Below are 23148 nucleotides of genomic sequence, written 5' to 3'. Positions count from 1 at the left end.
ACCCCTCCTCTCTCTTCAATCCTCACCCACAATTCTTTGCATCTCCCCCTCCACCCTCCCTCCATCCCTCCCTCCCTCCCTCCACCCCAAGCTCCAGAGGCAGGGGCATCTCTTGGCGAAGTGTGGCCCACCACAGGCCACTGGCTTTGGGTAATTAAAGTGGTTTAGGCCCCCTCACCCACGGTCACAGGCAACTGCAGCTGGGTGATAAAGGCACTGTGCCATAATTACATGGACGGCCAGCATCACCGCCCAGCTACACTAAAACAGTCAGCTAGCCAGCTGCATGGAGAGGAGGGACCTGTGTGTGTCTGTGTGGGTATAAGTAACTGTACAGAGTGTGTTTGCATGTGTGGGTGTGTGTGCACAGGGGGTCAACACCCCCTTGTGATCGCTCTGCTGTAGTTAAGCCCCCTGTGTTTAAGCCCCACACAGGCCCATTGAGCCCCTACACACACACACACACACACACACACACACACACACACTTTTAACCCCCAACCCACCCCCCACACCCCCAGCCAATCATTCCCCACCAGTGGTCTGACTCCTGCCGTGAGTGTGTGTGACCATCAGCCATTTAATTAGACCCAGCCATGATTTACCTAATTTAAATAAATAAATAAACATACGAAAACACCCCAATAAACAAATACCTATATTCAAATGAGGAGCTGGTGAGTTTCATGAGCATAAAGAATGGGGCAGAAGATGGGATTGTGCAGGTGGAAAGAAAGCTAATGTAAGGACCACTGGATGTGGACACACATGCGGAAACACACACACACACACACACACACACAAAATACTTCAAGTCACTCACTTATAATAACATATGCTGCAACGAATGAGCCAGAATGAAGAATAGTAAGTAGACTATTAGATATGGAATTTTGGGATTTTAGGATTTAAGTTTATGCTGAAGCATCAGCGTCTGTATTACGGTTTAAACTTTTCACACAGCTTTAAACTAAAGTCTTAATGAAATTTTATAACATTTATTACACTGGAGGAAAAATTGTAAGATCTGACTTACATTCATCTTGAACAATTGAAGAAATCAAATACTGTGAACATGTAAGGTATGCAATATTATTTCTGCGGTGTCTACTCTATAACTTATAAATACAATGCAGGCGTTCAAACTATTATTGTGTAAAGTCAAGCCTTACTTTTAAGGCTGTATCAAACCCACCTGTATGTGTCCATAGTATGAAGAGTATCGAAAACTTTCAAGTATGAAAATTGTCATCTGTTGGCTCACATTCTTCTGATATGCTCTGAACCGTCATACCTTAAACACTATAACTTTTACAATGAAGGCATTTAAACTATTCAAATTAAAAACATTTAGGACTGTATCTAACCCACATGTGTCCATAGCATAGTATGAAGAGTATTAAAAAACTTTCAAGTACCGAAACTGCCATCAGTTGTGCACCAGAACTCAAACTTTTCCTCACAAATTCTTCGATATGCTGTGAACCTTCATACCTAAAAACACTGTAAAACTGTCTCACTAGCAACTCATTGCTACAAGTGTCGGCCTTGTCTTTTAATGAGGTTACTTTCAATACTTTCCGCAAAACAAAACATTCTTAGAGTTAGTGAAGTTCATTTTTAACCTTTTTTTCCCCTTACCATCCCAGTAGGCATTAAGCGTTGGGCTGCAATACATCGCTATAGAGCTCTGTGGTGAGGAATTGTACCCAAAACTTGGATTAATTAGGATTTAATTTTGACAAAGGCCTCTTTTTTTGTAAAATTCTGTTATTCCACGACTACTAGAATATATCAAACTGGAACAGTCTGGAAAGTTACAGCCTGCAGAATTCAGGATGAGATTTCTGGAGCAGAAAGTGATTACATTCATCACATTTGTTGTTTTGTCATCTATGTGCCTGTTGCGGTGATAATCAAGTTTATTACATTCAAGTAAGGCCTGTTTACCTTGGGGGAAGATGAGGCCAGCTCTCTCCCAATCAATGCTGCCACTGGGCTGGGCCCGGCTGGCTGGGATCTCTCCCTGTCTGGGCCAGAGCTGGGTTTGGGAGCTGGCGGACTGGGGCCGAGGCCAGGGCTGGAACTTGGGGGTGGGGGAGCCCTCCTCTTTTGGCTGCTGCCCACATCCAGGGAGGGGACGCCAGCGGGGTTCCGTGTGGGGCTCGATGTCCTTGGCTCATAGAACGGGTTGGATCTGAGAATGGAGGGAAGGGGGGGGGGGCAACAAAAGACAGCAAGAAAAGACAAAAAGATGTGTTAGAAAGTATATAAATGTAACAAAAATGGCACATTTTAAGTCAAAATTAAAATTATAGTCATTTGCATGAACACAGGGGAGTGACATTATTAAGACAGTTATGCCGTTTGACCTAAAAAAAAAGAAGAAAGAAATATACAGTGGAGGAAATAAGAATGATTGAATACGTCAACATTTTTTTAGTAAACATATTTCCAATGAGGCTATTCATACAAAAAATGTCACCAGACTTTGGTATTAACTCAAGAAATCCAAACATATAAACAAATCAAAAGTTGATGTGTTCAATACTTATTTCCCCCACTGTATTATAAATGGGCATGAACACAACTAAGCAAGTCAGTGGTAGCATATGTAAGAAAAATGAAGAAGAAAAGAAAAAAATAATTAAAAAGAAAAGAAAAAAATATATATATAGATCTGTACTTGGCATTTTGTTTGCACTATTAAAAAATCCAACAATGAACCATCAAGATTATCTAAACTATTTATTTACACCCATTATTTGGTTCTGACTGCCCATTGTTTAATTAAGGAAATTGCTAAATGGAAATGAGTGTTTGGTGCAATACAATGAACAACACACAAAAGTGAAAAAGGTAATAGAAGATGCAGGTGCACTGAGGTCAGGTCTGCGTGACCTCATATCCTTACTGCCCAAGGTGGACTACTGACAGACAGACAGGCAGGAGCACGGAGGCATTACACACACACACACACACACACACACACACAAACTCCTACACACATACCAGAGTGTTATCAATATACAGGCATGCTTGTGGCACTGAAAGCAGGAGCACGGCTTTCAGACATTTACTCAACATGCAACAAGCAATCCCAAAACAAAGAGAATTTGATAAAGAGGGTGAGAGTGAAAAAAATATGATTGACTAGGTATCTGTCTGAAAGAGAGGTTAGACCTAGTGAGTGTCAGTCTAACAGCAGAGTGATAGAGAGAGGGGAAGTGAAGAAAAGAAAAGCAGGCAGTCCTATAGAGCAGCTTAAACAGACCAGCACTGGCTAAAAGACATGTGAAAGGGCTCCAGTCAAAACACTGCGTTGCCCTCTTGAACTCTCTATTCTGCACAGAACTGCTCCTGATGTAGGAGACGGAGCAAAAGAAACAAGCCAGTCAATAACCTGTCTGTCTTTAGACAGCCGAGAGGGCTAAAACACACGGCTACGCTTCTGACAGCTTCGCTCAACAGCCAAAAACCGACAAGTTTCCATTTACAATGTGTAGGCACGGCCCACACTTCTGCAGAGGTCACTCACAATCAGTGAGACCTACAGACGGATCCCCAAAGTTCCAGCTTTTAATCACAGATTAAAAGTGACCATTAAAACTTGCTGCAGTGGTCACAGATGTCCACTCTTTGACTTCATGGCTTCTTTAGCTATAAAAAGTCTGCATATCCAAAAATCCAAATATCTTTTTGTGCCTGAAGAACATCTAATAGGTTGAAACTTTGTGCAGCAACAGGAAGTTATAAACCTTGCGTATTATTTCAGTATCATTACCACTTATATTTCAATTTATTTAAATAAAATAAAAAGTTTTTGGACAGGACACACATGGCTGTATTTAATGACAAACATTCTCCTTGTAATCACCCAAAATGTAAAACTATTTTGAAATCCAGGTTTAAAACATTTCTCTTTTCATGTGCTTAAGATTGAGCTCTTTAAAGCACTTTAAATTTTAATCTTTTATTTGCACTTTGTGTTCTTTTAATAACTTTAATGTAAATAACATGCACTCTCATATTTTATGCTCTGTTTCAGTCTAGCTTTTTGTTTTCTTTCTCTTTCTAGTTTTTCTGTACTTTGTTTTTTTTCATTATAATTGTTTTTTTTTGTATGTTTTAATGTTTCCCATTATTACTGTTAAATCATCAGATATATTGTTTTTATGTAAAGCAAATAGAGATGCCCCTGTATATGAAATGCCCTCTATAAAAAAGCTGCCTTGCCTTGTAACTAGGACTTCTTTACTGATCTAAACTGGAAGCCTTGATACACTTAAAGTGATATAGAGTGCTAAAAGGGAAGACGGGGAGGAAGAAGAAAGTAATGAAGTAAGAAAAGCAGGATGAAAGAGAAGGAAGGTTAAGTAAAAATGAGCAGAGTCTGGGGAGGAAGTTGAGGAGGACAGCAGAGGAGGGAAAGTATGGGGCAACAAGTTGATAGGAGGGAGGGAGGGAAGGGACGACAGGAGGAGGGAAAGGAGGGAGACCAGGTTAAAGAATGCAGTGAAACAACAAGGCCCTTGTTCCTGTTGAAAGAGCTGCCTCGTCACTCTGCCCCTGGTGAGGGGGCTACAAGTGCTCCTCTATAAGGAGGGGGTCTTACAGAACGCGGCCTGCCAATAGTAACCAAACTAGGCAGTCTAGATCCTCCAAGAGTAGTAAGGGCTCCTAACTGAGATCTAAAGGAAATCACACTCTTTCCTTACTCTACAGAAAATACAAATATGTCTGTAGTTGCCATCAGAGTGTTCACTAAGAAGGTCCTGACATTGTTCATGTGTCCGATGACTGTAAAATATTAGAAAATTAGGAAATAATGACATAAAAAAGGAATAATGTCTTACTCATCGAGCTCCTCCTCCTCGTTGTGGGTGGTGTCGGCGTACAAGTACTTGCTCATGTCAACAGGCCGCACCCCTATCCTCTGCCTGGGTTTGGGGGGTTCTGGCTCCGGCCGAGGTTCTGTGTCCTGGTCCGGCTCATCAAAGGGGTTCCCCAGGGACGTGTGCGACTCTTGTTCATCCGGTTCGTCGAATGGATTTGAAGATTCGTGGTCGTAGAAGGAGTCCTCGTCTACGCGCTGCCGTAAGACCGGCTGGTCAGGAGGTTCTGTTCGAGAGGAGAGGGGAGAGGGGAGAGGGGAGAGAACCAACATGGTGTACTGGGTTTCTAAAAGAAAGTACCACAGACTCAATAGTAACTTCTTTAGGAGCGCCCTGGTAGTAATCAGTATTTTACCCCTTACACTGTTCCACTTTTCACACATACATTTACATTAGTTAACTGGAGGGAAGCTAAAGTTTCTCCAGGCACAGTTTTAATATTACAGTGCTCCTCACTGGGACACAAACACTGAAACTTAATTTAACAATTCAAACGTACTTTGTGTGTACACATGTCCACAGTGCCTGATAATATCAGACACGTGTGTATGCCTACAAACACCCGCCACTGAATAAAAAATAACAACCTTATCATCTATCCCCCCCGAAACAAATATAAGCAAACATATGTAATATTTCAACACTGGTTTTAAGTAAGATTAAAATTCTACACACCAGAGCTGTGTAGAAAATCTATAAAAGACATCGAGTCCTCAAGAAAGCAAAATCCTTGACTCATTCAGACAATAAGATTCAGATTAAAGTCAACTTAAACAAGCGGGCAAACAACGAAGTGGAGACTTTGTGTGTGTGTGTGTGTGTGTGTGTGTGTGTGTTACCATTCAAAAACAAATAATCCATACTGATACACCTGGTTACTCAGGTGGTCAGACAAAAATATTGGTTTAGCTGTATGACTGAAAGCACTGAAGCCGACCTGCTATTGTTACACATGACTACACACATTCATACTATGTGTGCATCAAATTGCATTGACTGACAGTCCATTGACAGAGCTTCAAACAAACTACTAAACTTTTATTGTGATAACAACCTAACTCAATGTGCAATAATGGGACAACTTGTGCAAAACTGCTTTCAAGCTGCTTTTAAATGTTTCTTTATATATGTATTGATTTGGGATGATTCTGTATGTGTGTGTGTTTGTGTATTTATTAAATCTATTTTTATATTTTTTATATTCAGGTACGGCATAGCAAACTTCATTCTATTTTTGTGCAATGACAATAAAGTCTATTCGAAATGATGATATACTTGTGTTTAACATACCTTCTTCATCAGGATCACCGAATGGGTTGAGGTCGTCTGGGTCGTGAAGGTGATCGTCAGGCTCGTCAAAGGGATTGCTGCTCATGGCAAGAGGTGTGTCCTGGTCCGGGTCTTCCAGGAAGTTCAGCTTGTTGATCAACTCTGTCGCCAGAGTCCAACATAAAAAGTCATATAAATGATGAGGAAGAGACAAAAATAACAGCTACCAAACAATTAAACTCCCCCAAAAAAAACAAGAGTCTGAAATGAATACAAACATTTACAAACCCAAATATACCAAAGTCTGCACTTGGGAGTGAACCACAAGCATAAAGACCGTTCAGTTTTGCTTCAAGGAGAGCTGCCTAAACTTCTCTGTGCTCCTCCGCCACCTCAGCCCACTTTAATGCATGTACAGCAGCAGTGGCATTGTGGGAAAAGTTGTGGGGTATGGAGGGTTACTGTTGGAGACAGCATGGCGTTGCTATGGAGATCCTAACCGGACTGGGACTGGGGACTTGTCCACTTTATCTTCATCATCCTCACTGCAGCTTGAAGGGATGCTGCCAGTGTGCGGGTCAATTTGAAAAGAGTGTAAATGTGTGAGAGGTAGATGCCAAAAGTCCTGCTGAGCGTTGTGTGTGTGTGTGTGTGTGTGTGTGTGTGTGCATGTGTGCGTGTGTGTGTCTTGGTCTATATGTAGTGTTGCTATGTAAAGTGGGAGTAGCTGATAAGAAGTGCTGTGCTCCTCCTTGCCTCTTACTGACAACATTCATGACCCATTTTAGAGCATGACAAGTGCACATCTACATGAGTGTGTATTTATGTGTGTGTGGAACATCGTTTGTGACTGTTCACTATCCAAGAAGAAGAACCAGGACACGAAAAAAACCCCAAAATGAGCTCAGCTGTGTTTTCTAGTCAGAGATCTTTTGGCGTAGAAGGTCCAAAATTGAGTTTTGGATTTATCGTGTAATACAGAGAGAGATTTTCATTATCGCCAATCATTAAAGTTGTTTCATTCAAAAGTTCATCCTTAACTGCTGATGAGAAACAAGTCAGCAAAACCACATCATTTAGTCTTTGGCCCTTCACCACAGTATCCATACCAGGCATTTTAGCTCATTTCAGCAAATATTTCCATCCACATTAAAACTCCTAAACAGGTCATTCATCTCCTACTGAGCATGTACAGAGGACAGATGAGCAAGCTCTAAAAAACACTGAGGAAAAATGGTGTAACTGTTTCTGTTTCTGTAGTGCCTAACCTTTTGAACGCCATGTTTATTAGAAGCAGATTACAACAATTTGAGTTGTTTTATTACCGTTTCAACAAAGCTCCATTTTCCACCAACACACACTACTACAACAAGCTGGTGTTTCAGATTTATACACTCATTTTAGTCTGGATGGAGAGAAAAAGATGTGTTTAAAAATTTAGTTTCACTTTGTCACTCTAAAGCGGCTCACCAGCTCGAGGCCACATGAAAATACCACTGATCCAAAACTTGCTGAAAAACAAAAACATTTAATTCCAATTTGAAAACAAAGCAACACAATTTTTTTTGTCTTCCAGATAATTTCTTTGTTGAATGTGAAGTAGTTTTATTTGAATACCATTGATGACCTGGTTTGGTTCACTACCAATTGCAGTTGAAAAACAAAAAGAATAAGAACCGAAAGGATGAACACCGACACATGTGTTCACAACACCGTGTTACAGCACATCACCACACGGACCAAAAATAAACTGTAAGACCACATGACCACAACACGATCACAATACCAATGTCAAGGAGGATCAGGGGGATGGGGGGAGTAGAGCCAGAGAGAGAGAGAGAGAAAGAGAGAGAGAGAGAAAGACAGAGAGAGAGAGAGACAGCCAGAGAGAGAGAGAAAAGCTGGAAAGTAAGAATTAAGAAAGACGTGGTGATGAAAGATAGTGAAAGAGGTTACAACAAGGTTCACGAGACTATGAGAGAGGAGTCAGGAAACACAGGATGAGAGAGGGGTGAAAGAAAGGTGAAAAAAAGACCTTGGGAGGAAGCGGCAGGCTTAGCGGTTGCTTTGCGTGCTCGCTTAAGGACATCATCATCATCATCATCATCCCCATGTAAGCAGCTGAGGGCATTCAACTGGTTTACTATCTCTGTAAACGACAGGGCCATACAAGGAAGGGAGGAAGGAATAATAGCAAGTGAACAAGGCAAAATAACACACCCCATCGAGAATATACACACACACACACACACACACACACACACACACACACACACACTTGGACATACAAACTCCATTTATTTCAGAGTATAGACGTTGGTTCATATTTGTAGAATTAATAATAATTGACGGTCAGAGTCTACAAATACATACACCAACACTCATATCTATGTAGAGTAGGGCTGGGCAATATGGGAATCAAATAACAGCCTTTATTTAGACAGTATTTGGCATAAAAGCCATACAGGAAACAGGGAGAGAGAGAGAGAGATGGGAATGACCTGCAGCATAGGTCCCTGGCCAGACTCAAAACCAGGGACACTGTGTTTATGTGGCATGCGCTCTAACTACTCGACCACCAGGGGGCTCCACGCAATGAGATTTTTGATAAATAATCATCAGTAATGTAAATATAATGATTAAGTAGATAACGGAAGATAATACAACAGTCTGTTAAGCTCAGAATGTTACATTTATACTGTAGTGCAGCCTTTAAAAGCAGGAAGACAGTTATTCCATATCATGATATTACAATATTCAAAATCTAAGACAGTATCTATAAAATATCACAATATCGATATAATATCAATTTATTGCCCAGCCCTAGTGTAGAGGGACACATATAGTGTAATGCTTTATGGACACACACACACACACACACACACACACATATATATATAAAAAGGTAACACCTGAAAAAATACACCTTTACTTTTATTTAATATTTTTCAGTTAAGTTTTTATTGCTGAGGTTGCTAGCTGCTTACCTTGTAAAGTAGAAGAACATCTAACACTCATTCACACACACACACACACACACACACACACACACACACACTGACAAACATACACTCAAATACACAAACAGTACACACACAAAATATATATTCATGGCGGTGTAAAATACATCCTTTTAGGTGTAAAATATCCTCTTTTCATCATTTACATATACTGCATATATATATAAAAGATAAAAAAGAGAATATATGTTTTGCAGGATATGTGTTGGTTAGCCTTGTGTGAGTATCACTGGGACAGCTTGCTGGCTTGTTGGATAGGTAGCATCCGAGGGGGGGAATATGATAGTAGGGAGTTTTGGCAGCTTTGTCAACCCTTTGATTCAGAGATGCGTGCTAGTGAAGCATCGCTCTAGGCGCTCAATGCATATACATATAAATGAGAAAAGAAAAAAAGAGCAAGGAAAGGGGAAAAAAGAAAGGAGAGAAAGCATGAAGCTTAACATGAGGAGAGAAGAAGGCGCTTTTGAAAAGTTGGATTAAGCAAAGCAGGAACCACCGGGGTCCATACATTAGATCTCAACATGTATGTATAGAAGGACGCAAACCACTGTCAGAGTAACAGTTCACCAACATAAGGGGGGAGGAGAATAGATGGACTAAAGAGAGGGGGAGATGAGGAGAGGGAAATCCTGCACATAAGAGGATAACCTAAAGCTGAAAAAAAAAGAGAAAATTGGTAAATGAAGCTCACGAGTTCTCACTCCTTCAAGAAGAGAAGCACACTTTAGGAAGAAATAAACTTAGAAAAAACAACAAAATCAGGGGAAAAAGCTACGTTGATGCCCCATATGAAACCCGGGTCTTGAATATTCTGGTCTGGGTTGATTACTCGGGTGGGTTAGAGATGTTACACACCAGAGGTAAAGTTGTCAGTTTGGAAAGATTACAAAAAAATTCAACCGGACATTAGGAGCACTGTGCCTGTTAAATCAGTCTCATGATACGCTGACTGGTGCAAAATCATCTCAGACTCATATGATTATGCAATAATAAACAAATAAAAGAGACGCATGTGTTTGTTTTCACCTGTGATCTTGGCCGCCTTCTCCTCCTGGTTAACCCTGTTCTCCTCGTCTTCCTCGTTCTCCTCCTCGAAGTCGTCCAGGTTGCCAATGTCTGCCTGCTTCATGCTCATCAGACTGGCGAGACTCTGCATGTCCTCATCACTGAATGTAAGACACACACACAGACACAGAAATTCATGCTCATCTGTAGCCATGACACTTAAAACAGATATATACAGTACATTCAAAACAATTATAATGGTCTGAAAAAGAAGAGACTGAACCATACAGGGAATATACATTCTTATGATACAACCTAAATAGATTAGCAGCTAATTATGCATAAATTGATGAATAAATAGATGAAAATGTATCAGTATTGTATTTTTGATGTCTGCTAGGAGACGGTAAAACACACCAGATTCAACCTAAAGCTCTCAGCAACACAGCTGCTGAGAGCAAGATCACACGTAAGGATTATCATAGCTCTCTACCCTTCTCTTTCTGTGTCTCTCTACCTCTTTCACCACTCTTTCATTTCTTCTTCACATCTCTACACCTCACCGCCATGAAAAGAAAAAAAAAAAAACTTCACATCTCACATTTTTAAGCTTTTGTTTCTCCCAATCCAGCCTTTGTCTCTTTATTTTCTCCCTCCCTCCTCACCACCACCACCATCACTTTTATTCACAGATGCATCAATTTCTACATTATTCTTTGTATTTTATGTACTCCCCCATCCGACCCCCCCAACAACCCCTTTGCAGTTCTTGGAAACCATCGCTCCATCATAATCGCTGTATTCTCTTCTTCTTCTGTTCTTTGTGTTTGGTGTTTCCCCAGGCCCAGACGCTCATTTGAACTGGCGTGATGGAGTTTGTTTGTGTGTGGTCGACATCATTCCCCGAAGGGTTAACAAGGGTTACGCGCCATCGACCCGCCGTCCGTGCCACAACAAAGGCCTCGCTGCTCTGCTCTGCTCTGGCTCGGTGTGTGTGTGTTTGTGTGTGTGTGTGTGAGTGCCTGTCTTTAAATGAAAGTTGCTGCTATCAAATTAGAATGAATAACAAACGGCAAACACGGTGATAGAGAGTGGGAGTGTGTGTGTGTGTGTGTGTGTGTGTGTGTGTGTGTGTGTGTCTCCTCAAATGAAAGTTGGTGGCATCAAAGAGGAATATGTGAGAGAATGAATGAAGAGCTGCACTGACTGAGTGACAGCGTGTGTGTGTGTGTGTGTGTGTGTCTGTACATTAAACTAACCCACAAATGTGTGTACATGTGTTATGTGTATGTATATTCTACATCTTACGGTAATTGCATGTACAGTAGATCAATAAAACAAAAATGAGTACTTTTAGCATCGATGAAGTCACATTATCTTGATCTGAAGACATAGACTTGCCATAAAAACATCTCTTGTTGGAAGGGACATAAAAAAGAGCTGAAAGAGCTGTGTTTTTTTTAACATAGAGACTAACTTTCTGCTTTTTCTTCTGTCATTTATCAGTGTAGCAGTATCAACATCACGCTAACTGTGCATCACTATGTAAAACCAGGGAGAGTGAGGTTATGTGGCTGATGTGTGAACTGCAAGTACTTTTTTGTTAACTTGAAATCTCACTTATAAAATAAATATCACATTTCTGCTTTGAGTTTAATAGCTTCTTCTTTAATTGTATTTTGTAGTGGTTGCAAAGACAGCAAAATAGCAAAAAAAAATGAGCCAGGTTCCAGACCTCTGAATCACCGTCTGCATCTCTGATTTGCTCAGCGATTTAAAACGCACAGAGTGAAGTGAAACTAAATGGTGATTAAGTCAAATTATCCGGATGGTTGAGAATTTGAACCTGTGTCAAAGAAACATGCCTTTTGGTTCTGCTTTATCCCTCTGTGAAAGGGAAGTTTGGATGGGCTGCTAGTATGTGGTATGGGTATATGTCTCAATATACGTGTAGAATATCTAAAATATGGTGGACAGGCTTAAAAAAAAAGACAATGTTTGCAGATGTTCACTTTAACCTTAAACTAAAAATCAAAAGAACAGATTTATAGCACCATGATTCTGGCTTTCAATATGTTCTTTTCTTTTCTTTTCTTTTCTTGTATGTCCATAATCTGAGTAAGGATTCATTAAGAGGCAGAATGAAAATCTACATGACACCTTCCCAATTTAGGAAAGGTGTTACACGAGAAGACTTACGTGGCCTTCCCCTCGCGCAGAAAGATGCAGGAAAGGGAGAACTGCAGCGTGGCCGACACCACCTTCTTTGACAGGGGCTTAAACTTGAGTTTGACGTCCGTCTGTGTGGGCATGGGACTGGCGTACTGTTTCATGTTTATACTGCTGGTGGCCAAGGCCTTCCTTCGCCCTGATGGAGACTCCTGTAGAGAAACAGAGAACATAAAGCACATTCAAGGTGAAATGAGGCCCCATATTGCAACGCAGGATCAAGTCAAAAACAAGAGGAAAAGGCCAAAGAGAGGCAAGTTTTACATACTTGAGGAAGTGGAGAACAATTATTCATTTTAACCCTTAAACAGGTAACATGCACCAGGAGATACACACTCTTGGTTTTCACCCATTCAAGTTATCAGTTATCTAGTATGGTACTAGTATCTAGGTCACATGACTTGGGGCAGGTTGGTGCGGGGCATGCCTACCAGGTGGCAAGTAACTATAAATGAATCATAGTTACATTTTGATTATGACTCATGTCTTAACATACTGTAGAAGAAAAAATGGTCTGAAGTTTAATCATGGTGTTATTCAGCAACTTTTAAAATGTATGTATCCCACGAGTTACGTTGCCAGATTAGGGGTACAAAATTGGTCCAAAATATTATCATGCACAGGTATGTGTATTACAATGACTATAGTTTATCATAACGACCATTTTTATACCCTAATAGGGCAACATATCCTGGGAGATACAACTCATAAAATCCAAAATATTGTAACATAAAACTATTTTTCACATCTCACTTTCTACTCCTGGCTCTTAAAGAGTTAATACAGAGCATCTAGACAAATAAAAGTGTACGTAGACACTGTTTGATAAATCCAGAACAAACTAAAAGCTGGGGCCCTCCCGTGTTCCTCATTGTGAATTCAGTTGTGAAATCCTTCCTGATATTTCCTATCAAAAGAACCTCGGTGAAGCCATTTTTTTTATTTTTTTATTTTTGCTGTACTTCCTTTCAGAGATGTGCTCTGAGCCAGGGGCTAGCAGTCAAATTGGAATTTGGGAATATGCCACAGACCAGGTGATAAGAGTTATAGAATCAGTGACAGCGGCCTGCCTTCGTGTGTTTGTGTGTGTGTGTGTGTGTGTGTGTGCTGTTCACCAGAGGACAGTGTGTAAAAAAAAAAGAAGAAGAACAGCCGGAAAGCCTTGTCACTGACTGCTAGATATGGAAACTAAACAGTTGGGGACGTTCCAGCCTTTTGTCCGCCCCCCTTCTTCTCTCCCTCCAACAAAAAACTGATGGGTTTTGTCTGCTGCAAGTCTGGCTATGGAAGCACCACGCTGTCAGTGAATAGCAGACTGGTTCACCACCTTGCTGTGTTGATACCACTGACGTACCCATGCCCCCTCTTTTTCTGTTTTGCTCTCCTCTGTTTGTGCAGATTCTGGTTTTTGTGATGGGAAACTGACACATTTTCCCAGTTCAATGATGTGTGTTCATTTGCATGTGACGAGGGACTGATGTTAGGAACAAACGCGACGTGAGGGTCAGACCCTCATAAGCCATGTGGAATGAAAGCAGCAGGCAGTGGAAACACATCTTCTCCCTTTACATCTGTTTCATTCCTCTTTTCCCCCCCCCCTTTTTTTGCGAGGATGTCTAAAAACAGTATATATAGAAAATATAACAGCGCACACACCTACACAAACACACGCACACACACACACACACACACACACACACACACACACTTATGTTATTATACCACAGAAAAATACCTTCTTGTCTCAGCTGTGAATCGAGCCCCGAGGATTCATCCTCTCATGCGCACAATGCCGAACAAAGCAAAGCAGCTAGTTCTCTTTCACACAACACCAGTTTGAGAGCACATATACATATATACACATACGCTTGGCCGTGTATGGTAGATAAAGCGATACGAGCTCTTTACATTGCCTGTTTCCTGATGTCTTCACACACACACACATACACACACACATGTGCACAATCCTCAGAGGCTCACACTCGGTGGGGAAAACTCAATCTCGGTCTTATCGCTGAGGACCGCAGGGTATTCATTCACATATATATACACACACACACACACACACACACACACACACAGACATACCCACACAGTTAGTATCTGTACAGAGTGGTAAAGCTATTGGTAATACAGTGAGAGACACTATGTAAACTCCAAATACAGACGAGAAACCTATGGGCCAGCTATAAGACCAAGATGGTGTGTACAACTTTAATTTTCACTATTAATATATACACATTATATACACATCACCTTCATTTTACAAAATGCAGTATAAGCAGCATATTGTTGTGTTGCCACATCACATTAATGAGAATAGATATCGTCTTAGAATTTGGATATCGTAATATTATGATACAGCAGAAATGTTTTTTCTTGGATTTAAAGGTGGCATTACAGTAAAATTTAATTTTCTGAACTTTTCAGATTGATCTATTATCTCCACTTTGTCATTATATCCACAATACTTTCAAACAATGATTTAAGTCAACTTACTGGAGCTAAAAGTTGAAACAGGTAGCCAATTTGTTACTTAAATCGTTGAAATGTACAATAAATGCAACTGTATTGAAGCAGCTTCAACAGACTTATTAAGTTAGGTCTCACTGTAAAAAGAACCAACTTAAGTTACTACAGTACACCTCCATGTTTGGGTTCCCTCATCGTCCCAGTAGAGAAATAGCAGAGTTTTGGGGCATAGCATAATATCTTTTATATTTGATTCTGTTTTTCTGTATTTTCCCCTAAATATGGCACATTTTTGGTCAAATGAGTGAATATTTTTCATTGTGCGCAGTGTGTTGGCTTATCTTCTTCACTGCAGCTCAGACAGACTTATTAAGTTAGGTCTCACTGTCAAAAGACTCAAGACCAAAACTTAGTATAACTTTATCACTTTAGGTTTTGCTTCTGTTTTCAATTTAGTGAATGTTTTTCTTAAATTTTTTACATTTTCTCATTGTGTATAGTGTGTTGGCTTCTCCACCTATAATAGTAACATAAAGTAAGGACTTTTTTCGTTACTAAAGTAGGTCCAGAGCTACTGTCCAGGAGCATTTGGACTAAAACTTAAGTTTCCTTCATAGTATCCAAGATTAGAAATGGCTCTTCCTCTCATCCCCGTTCCCTTTGTCTCCCACCAAACCTCCTTCTAACCCTCCTATCCTTCCATCTCTCTCCATCGTTGCCTTCTCTTTCCTACCTGCTCCAATAATTAAATATCATTTTAAAAAAAGAAGAAGAAGAAAAAACTACAGGAGAATCAGAGCGGCTGACTGGAGAGAGACCACTTGACATTTCGTGCTGACATTTGAGACTTGTCACTTCAGCTGGGGAACATAATGACGTATCATCGCCCCACCACCAAGCTTGTCCAAAGAACAGCCCATCAGGAGGAGATGAAGAAGAAGAGAAGAGAGAGAGAGAGACAGAGAGAGAAAGAGAGAGGAGAAAAAAAACTCTCCCTCTCCACCTCTTATCTCTCTGCAGATTACACCCTGGCTATTATACTAAGCTAATAGCGCATGTAGATACTTTATGAATGAATTTGCCAAATGCACCAAACACTTAAGAAGAGGGGATTTAGTAAAAAGGAGGATGGGGTGGAATAGAGGGAGAGGGGGGAGGGAGGGAGTCTTGAAAAATAGGAAATACTTAAGGATATGCAAATACCCCCTGCAAAAGAATGGAATAACCGTTTCAACAGATTTGAGTAGGGGCAGCAAACAATGGAAATCTGCTCTATTTCCCCGGATGCTGCTTGTCAATCAATGTGTGTGCACGCATGTGTGTGTGTGTGTGTGCATGTGTGTGTTTGAGAGAAGGTAAAGGATGGAAAAGGGAGGAGGGGTAGTTGGGATTAGGGTGACTGGGAGGTTGTGACAATGTGTAAAATGAAAAGGAAGGACAATACAGAAGTTTAATTTATTACAGAGAGGATAGGACTATCAATATGCTCTCTCTCTTTCTGAACCCGGAGAATGACTAAGTACCTGAGAGTGTGTGTGTGTGTGTGTGTGTGTGTGTGAGAGAAAGAGAGACACAGAGAGAGAGAGGGTGAGAGAGAGACAGAGAGAGATAAAGGAGGACAGTGAAAGAGAGAGAGAGAGGATAGAAAGATGGAGGGAGGGGTGACGGCTGTATGCTGCCCCCTAGCTGCATCTGTCTATAAATGCAGCTCTTGGTTAAAGACGAACAGTTATATTTGACTTATAACACCGTAACACACACACACACACACACACACACACACCAATCAAACCTGAAACCTAACCCTACACATTTTTTTTGCCCTCCATAAATGACGTTTAAAAGTTTAACTCAAGACTGTTTGTGTGTATTTGTACTGTGTGTGTGTGTGTGTGTGTGTGTGTGTTTAGGAGTACCAGGCCTGCCCCTCTCCCCTGGTGCCAGCTGGCCCCAAATCGATCCACAGATGCTCCCCTGGTGGGGGGGCATGGGTCAGGGCAGGAAGGGTGCCCGGGGGTCCTGCTGAATCCCTCTGCCCCAAAATGCCAATGGGACGGATGGGACGGAGGAAGAGGAGGGGGGGGTTTGTAGAAGAAGAAGAGATCTCTTTTTTTGTCAGCCAGAGATGGATTAATTAGGCTGAGTGCTAAAAAAGAACCTGGTCTTTCTTTGTATAGGTCCTGGTTTAACACACAGACAGACACACACACACACACACACACACAGACACACACACTGATAGCTGGGCAGTGTTAGCAAGTGATGAACAAAAAGAATAACACACACCAATCAGCTAATGGCTTTTTTTTTACACAGGTCACCAGTCAATTGGTTATTTAATTTCTATTTTAATGTGGTCGATGTTCTCTATTGATCCAATGTGACCACTTTTATTAACAATATCTACTCTTAAACTGACCGCTGTTACCACATTCCTGCTACAACCTGATAAAAGGAACTAAATATGAACTTTACAGAGATTTTTGGTGGCAGCTTTACTCTAATTGTTGGCAGTATGACACATTTTGGTAATAGTAAGAAGAATTAGGTGAAAGTGTTTTAGAGGAAGATAGAAAAAGATGACAAAAACATGACTTCTGGTATCACAACAAAGATGATAAGTGATGAATCACTGGTTCCACATCAAGCAGATGATTATCTGACTTTAAGCCTGCTGCCACAAAACAAAACAATCCCTAAACCGGGTGAAAAGGGACAAGTTGAGGTCAGTTTCACTCACAGACTATCAGACTAGAGTACATCTTGAAAAAAGTATTTAATATCTTAGTTTGAAATGAATTGGTAACTTTGATTATGATATTATGTGATTACGGTGATCAGAGAAACTACAGAAGATGGATGAGACTTGACCGATATTCTCTACCTTTCTCTCTCAGTCTCTCTTATTATGAAATATAATGACTGTAAAGTTATATGAAAGGAAACCTCAGTCTTAAATGTAGCTTAAACATTTAACCCCCTCACTGCTGCAACAAAAAAAAAACAATCCCTAAACTGGGTGAAAAAGGGACGAGTTGAGGTCAGTTTCACTCACAGACTATCAGACTAGGGCACATCTTGAAAAAGTCAAATATTTAATATCTTAATTTGAAATGAATTGTCATCTCAAGGCATTAACTTTGATTACAGTGATCAGAGAAACTACAGAAGATGGCTGAGACTTGACCGATGTTCCCTACCTCTCTCTCTCGTTATGAAATGTATTGATTGTAAAGTTATCCGAAACAAAATCTCGGTCTTAAATGAGCTTGAATATTTCATCCCCCCCTCACAATACTCTGTGCAGAGGCCTTTATCATTTGTATTCACACTGTTCAGTAAAAAAATAAAAGCCCAAACTCAATTTACCCTTATAGAATAACCCTGAGGTAGCACCGATTAGCCCTCCACCCCAACACCCCCCCAAAAAATCAGCTGGCTCTAGTTGAATTCAGCAGTCAGCAGATTGAAGGGTTGTGGTGGGGGGGGGGGGGGGGGGGGTTTGGGGGGGTACAGCGCTATTCCTCTCGCCTCAAGGTCACAGTTATTGGAAATGGAGACATCCAATGTGCTCACATCTCTCTTTGAATCCGCACACAATGGAGTGATTCCTCTGTGTCAATTTGGGCTCCCCTGATAACTGATAAGACGGGCCTTTTTACATACCACCTATGAATATACCGCACTATAGGCGTTATAGAGACACACACACACACATACACACACACAGATTAAGACCAAATTATTCATCTGCTACTATTATATGTGGAGGATTTATTTTTTTCTCCCTGAGCTGTGTGCATGTGTGTATTTTAGAGGCAACAATGGACATAAAAAGGCATGCAATACTATCACTGTGGTTATGTGAATTACAATGACAATGGTCTTAATAATGGAATGAACTGTGCAAATGGGCTTCATGTGTATTGTCACGAGCGCAGACACACACACACACACACACACACACACACACACACACACACACACACACACACACACACACACACACACACACACACACACACACACACACACACACACACACACACACACACACACACACACGGCCTCTCTCACCACTGACACACAAGTACGAGAATAAAAAGGAGGCCGGGATTTCTCTCCACTACGACCATCTTGTGGATCAGATTTAACTCAAGCCTCCCAAAAACTCTTTCACTGACCGTCACCTCGTCCCCCGAGGATGCGACAACAACAAATAAAAGAGACACAAACAGTGGAGGGAAGGCGCGAGAAAACGAGAGGCAAGAGAAGAGCGATTAGTCACAACAAGAGCAGGATTAGGCTTGTTTTAAAAAGGAACAGACGGCAGATTACAGCACAGTGTGTGCTGGAGTTTTTGGATGAATATGGCTTAAAATGACACTGAGCTCCAGACATGGAGTCCTTTTTTTTTTTTTTTTTTTTTTTTTTGTGAAACACTAAGAAACTTGATACGGGATCGTTTCAATGTGGAGCCTGCTGCCAGGAACAGGAGCGATCAGTACTAGACTATACTCATGAGAGGAGAGAAGCACACTGGTTGGCAGCGGAGGGGTAAACATACACAGACAACAACAGACACTATGAACCAAGAAGCTCAAACTGTCAGACGGTTTCCCTCCTGTTGGTTTTCCTGTCAACCCTCTCCCGATTCTATGTTAGACCTTCCAATATGTTCCCACCAGTTTCACACACAATTTGGGAAATTATGGTCGATGAGTAGGGCTGGGTATTGGTACTCGATGCTTTTTAAGGTATCCACCAAAATAAATCGATACCAAGTTGTATCGAAGCGTCTCCCATCAAACGTTACCATCAGTAGTCAAAACTGTCTACCGGTTTCCCTCCTGTGGGTTTCCCATCAACCATGCAACTTTCGTACTTCTGGGTCAAAATTGTATAATACATAACGTAAAAATGACCACCAAATTCTGTGTTAGCCCTTTTTAGGCAACTTCATTCCAATTTATTACCAGATTTCACACATATTTTTGGAGATTATGGCCAATAAGCCTCATTTAAATGAAATTATGCCTTATTTTTGGGTTAATATCTTTTGTCCTCCTGGGTTAAAATTGACCCGAGGGCAACAGGAGGGTTGCTTAATGAAGGAAGAGGATTTGTCTTTCACAAGTGTCCCTGAATGAGACACATGATACCAAACAAGACTACAGTATCAGTGTTAGGGCTGGGTATCGGTACTCGATACCTTTTAAGGTATCTAACTGAAATAAATCGTTACCAAGTGAACGTCTCCCGTCAAACGATACCTACAATCGCTAAAAAATATGACTATTTGTGTTGCTCGCAGCCAATCAACGCAGGCGTTCTTCAATTTAATTCAACATGTGATTGGCCCATTGCCACAGCAGCTACAACCCGTCTGTGGTGGTGAAGTCGTGGTGAATTTGAGTTGAGCATCCAAGATGCCACCTCTTGTGTAATGGGTATCGAATGGAGTACTCAGCTGGTATCGGTATCACTTTAAGGGTACATGGTATCGTAACTGTTTTAGACGATACCCAGCCCTATCAATAAGCCTTGTTTAAATGAAGTGGTACCTCATTTTTGAGTTAATACCTGTTCTTAACACCCAAATTGACCCGAGGACAACAGGAGGGTTGCTTAATGAAGGTCTAAAGTGTCCTTGAATGGACAAAGAATACTAGACGAGACTATCAGTGTACTGGGCTCAAGGGTAGCCATTTTGGAGCTAAGTGTGACCCCTGTGATTGTGGATAGTTTCATTTCAAAAGCAGATTCATCAATTCATTATCCTTTCTTATGTTTGTTTGTAACCTGCATGTCTCAGGCATTTCTTTTTCTTTTTTTGATTTAAAAACATTTCTGAATGAGATGAGAGGGGAAAGGCAATTTCTGCTACTCTGCTCAATGGCATCACATTGTAAAAACTTGCTAATTCATTTTCATTTGATTTCCAAACAGATTATATCTCTTACACCTGAAATGCAAACGTGCAACCGATATTCTGTGTTTACCAGGAAGGAGACTCCAGTCATCACACATATTGATAATCAGTCAACAGTGTGTTTGTATTTGTGTGTGAGTGTAAAGGAGAGAGAGAAAAGAGGGTGGAGGAGGGTTAAGCGAGCGAGCAACAGAAAGACAGAGAGAGAGAGAGAGAGAGAGAGAGAGAGAGAGAGAGAGAGAGAGAGAGAGAGAGAGAGAGAGAGAGAGAGAGAGAGAGAGAGAGAGAGAGAGAGAGAGAGGAATGCCTTTAATGCAGGGTTGCCTCTGATGGCAGCAGATGAAAGGAGAAGAGTCACAAACCAACTAGCCCTTAAAAGGCCTAATCCTAACTGGGAGAGGGGAGTGTTTTACTGGAGACTGACCTCTTGTTAGCTTGGCAACACCGAGCCAAACGCACACAGAAATACACTCGAGATCTTACAGTATTCCTGAGGTTAAACAGCATTAATGAGACCTGCAGATATTAAAGTTAAGCAGTCTGTTCATGGTTTCTGAGAGGCCAGAATGACATCTTCAAATTTCTTGTTTTGTCTGTCTAAAATGTAAAAGAAAGAAAGGTTTTGTGTTCGTTGTGTTGCACTGCTAAAGTTTGCTGCAGTAGATGTGTGTCTTGGTATCAGAGTGTGTACTTTAAAATGAGGAATAAAGTTGGGTGGTCGATCACTTTCACCGCGTTAAAACACACTCGCACACAAAACCGCTCAAATGTGGACGAACACACTACCTACCACCCAAATTTGTCAAGCTTTATACACGAACACACACGACGCAAATGTTGTTGGACACACACACACGATATCCGCCAACGTGATGAATCTGCCGTCCTGATATCTGAACGTCGGCTTCATGCAGGGGAAGTAATCAATCCCAGATACAGTAACTCTGTGTGTGTGTGTGTGTGTGTGTGGTGATGTTATTGGCCAGTTTAGGCCTTGATGATGGCCAGAGATGGTGAAATGGTGGGAAAAGTGATGAGCAGGCACTTCATAGACCAGGGATGAACTCTAGCTATAATCCTGTCGACCTATCTCCCTCTCTCTTTTGCTCCCCCTCTCCCTCCTTCCCCCCTCCCTGCCTCTGTCTTTCTTTCTCCCTTACCTCATTTTCTCAATCTTTTTCCCTTTCTCTTGACTTCTCTTTCTGTCCGTCTCCTTGCCGTCCACCTCTCTGTCTTCTTCTCTCGTCCTCTCTACCCTTCTCTCTTTCCATTTCCTGACCACCCCTCTCCCGCCACTGCTCATCACCCCCTTTCTTTCCAAACCCCCCCCCACCCCACGTCCATCTCTCTCTCTCTCTCTCTCTCTCTCAGCAGAAGTGCAGAGCCAGGGCTTTTGCCTGCTGGTAATTTATTTTCCCATTAGCCCCCTGTCTGAAGTGCATGCTCTGGGTCTGAGTGTGTGTGGGGGGCACTGAGGGCCACCCAAAAGAAAGACCCAGAGAGTAGAAGAGAGGAGGGCACCCTGGACACACTGATAAGACGAGAGAGAGGGGGGGAGAGAGAAAGAGAGAGAGAGAGAGAGAGAGAGAGAGAGAGAGAGAGAGAGAGAGAGAGAGAGAGAGAGAGAGAGAGAGAGAGAAATAAAGGGAGAAAGGGACACTAGCTGGGTCTCTGTCGAAGCATTTTTGCTGGTTATGAACTATGATGCAGACTCATTAGAAAAGCTTGGACGAAATCGGCAGATTTTAGTGTTATGATTACTAGAACTGAAATGATCAGTTGATCCACGGGATAGTAATTGATCATACTTGTGATTATTAATGGACTGTTTGTCATTTCTCAAGCTAAAATGCCAAACATTTTCTGGTTCTAGCTGCTCAAAAGTGGGGATTTCCTATACGCAATTTGTATCATATAATAAATCACCTTGGACTCTTAACCAAATAAACTGGAGATGCAACGATTAATAGATTAGTTGATTGGCAGAACCTTCATTGCAACACCAAATGTTTGATGCTTCCAGCCTCCCAAATGTGAACCAGACGGTGTGCAAGAACTTATCTACTATTGCATGTATAGTGTAGTATTGTGTGTGTATCCAAAGCTTGATGTATTTTATTTTATATTTTACTCTGCCATTATCCAAAAACTATAACATGGTGGAGGTTTGTGGCACAACTTCACCTACTGCCAAGGTGCATGGAGAGAGGGACTACAAAGTCTGAAGAAAGTCAAAACTCCAGCAACACTTTCTTAGTAGACTAATGTGTTTCGGCTTGCGGCCTTCATCATGGTCATCCACCCAGGGTTGCTGGAGCTTTGGCTT

The 23148-nt window shown here is 41.3% G+C and overlaps 1 protein-coding gene across 2 annotated transcripts in view; it reads right to left on the bottom strand.

Annotated features, from left to right (window-relative positions):
• ehbp1 (EH domain binding protein 1) overlaps positions 1-23148 on the bottom strand; it is a 167907-nt gene that overhangs the window by 99442 nt on the left and 45317 nt on the right. The window contains exons 1-6 of one of the 2 annotated variants that reach the window (XM_053332882.1): positions 16807-16912; positions 12389-12570; positions 10211-10350; positions 6186-6326; positions 4857-5121; positions 1951-2197 (exon numbers count right to left, since the gene is read on the bottom strand). In XM_053332882.1, coding sequence (XP_053188857.1) covers positions 1951-2197; positions 4857-5121; positions 6186-6326; positions 10211-10350; positions 12389-12522 — 927 coding nt within the window. In that variant the 5' untranslated portion in view covers positions 12523-12570; positions 16807-16912. Of the gene's footprint in view, positions 1-1950; positions 2198-4856; positions 5122-6185; positions 6327-10210; positions 10351-12388; positions 12571-16806; positions 16913-23148 lie in introns of those variants that run through there. The other variant, XM_053332881.1, reaches the window with a different exon arrangement.

The sequence above is a fragment of the Scomber japonicus genome, chromosome 14 (genome assembly GCF_027409825.1).
Source record: "Scomber japonicus isolate fScoJap1 chromosome 14, fScoJap1.pri, whole genome shotgun sequence".
NCBI classification, from domain to species: Eukaryota; Metazoa; Chordata; class Actinopteri; order Scombriformes; family Scombridae; genus Scomber; species Scomber japonicus.
This window is presented reverse-complemented; position numbering and strand designations above follow the sequence as displayed.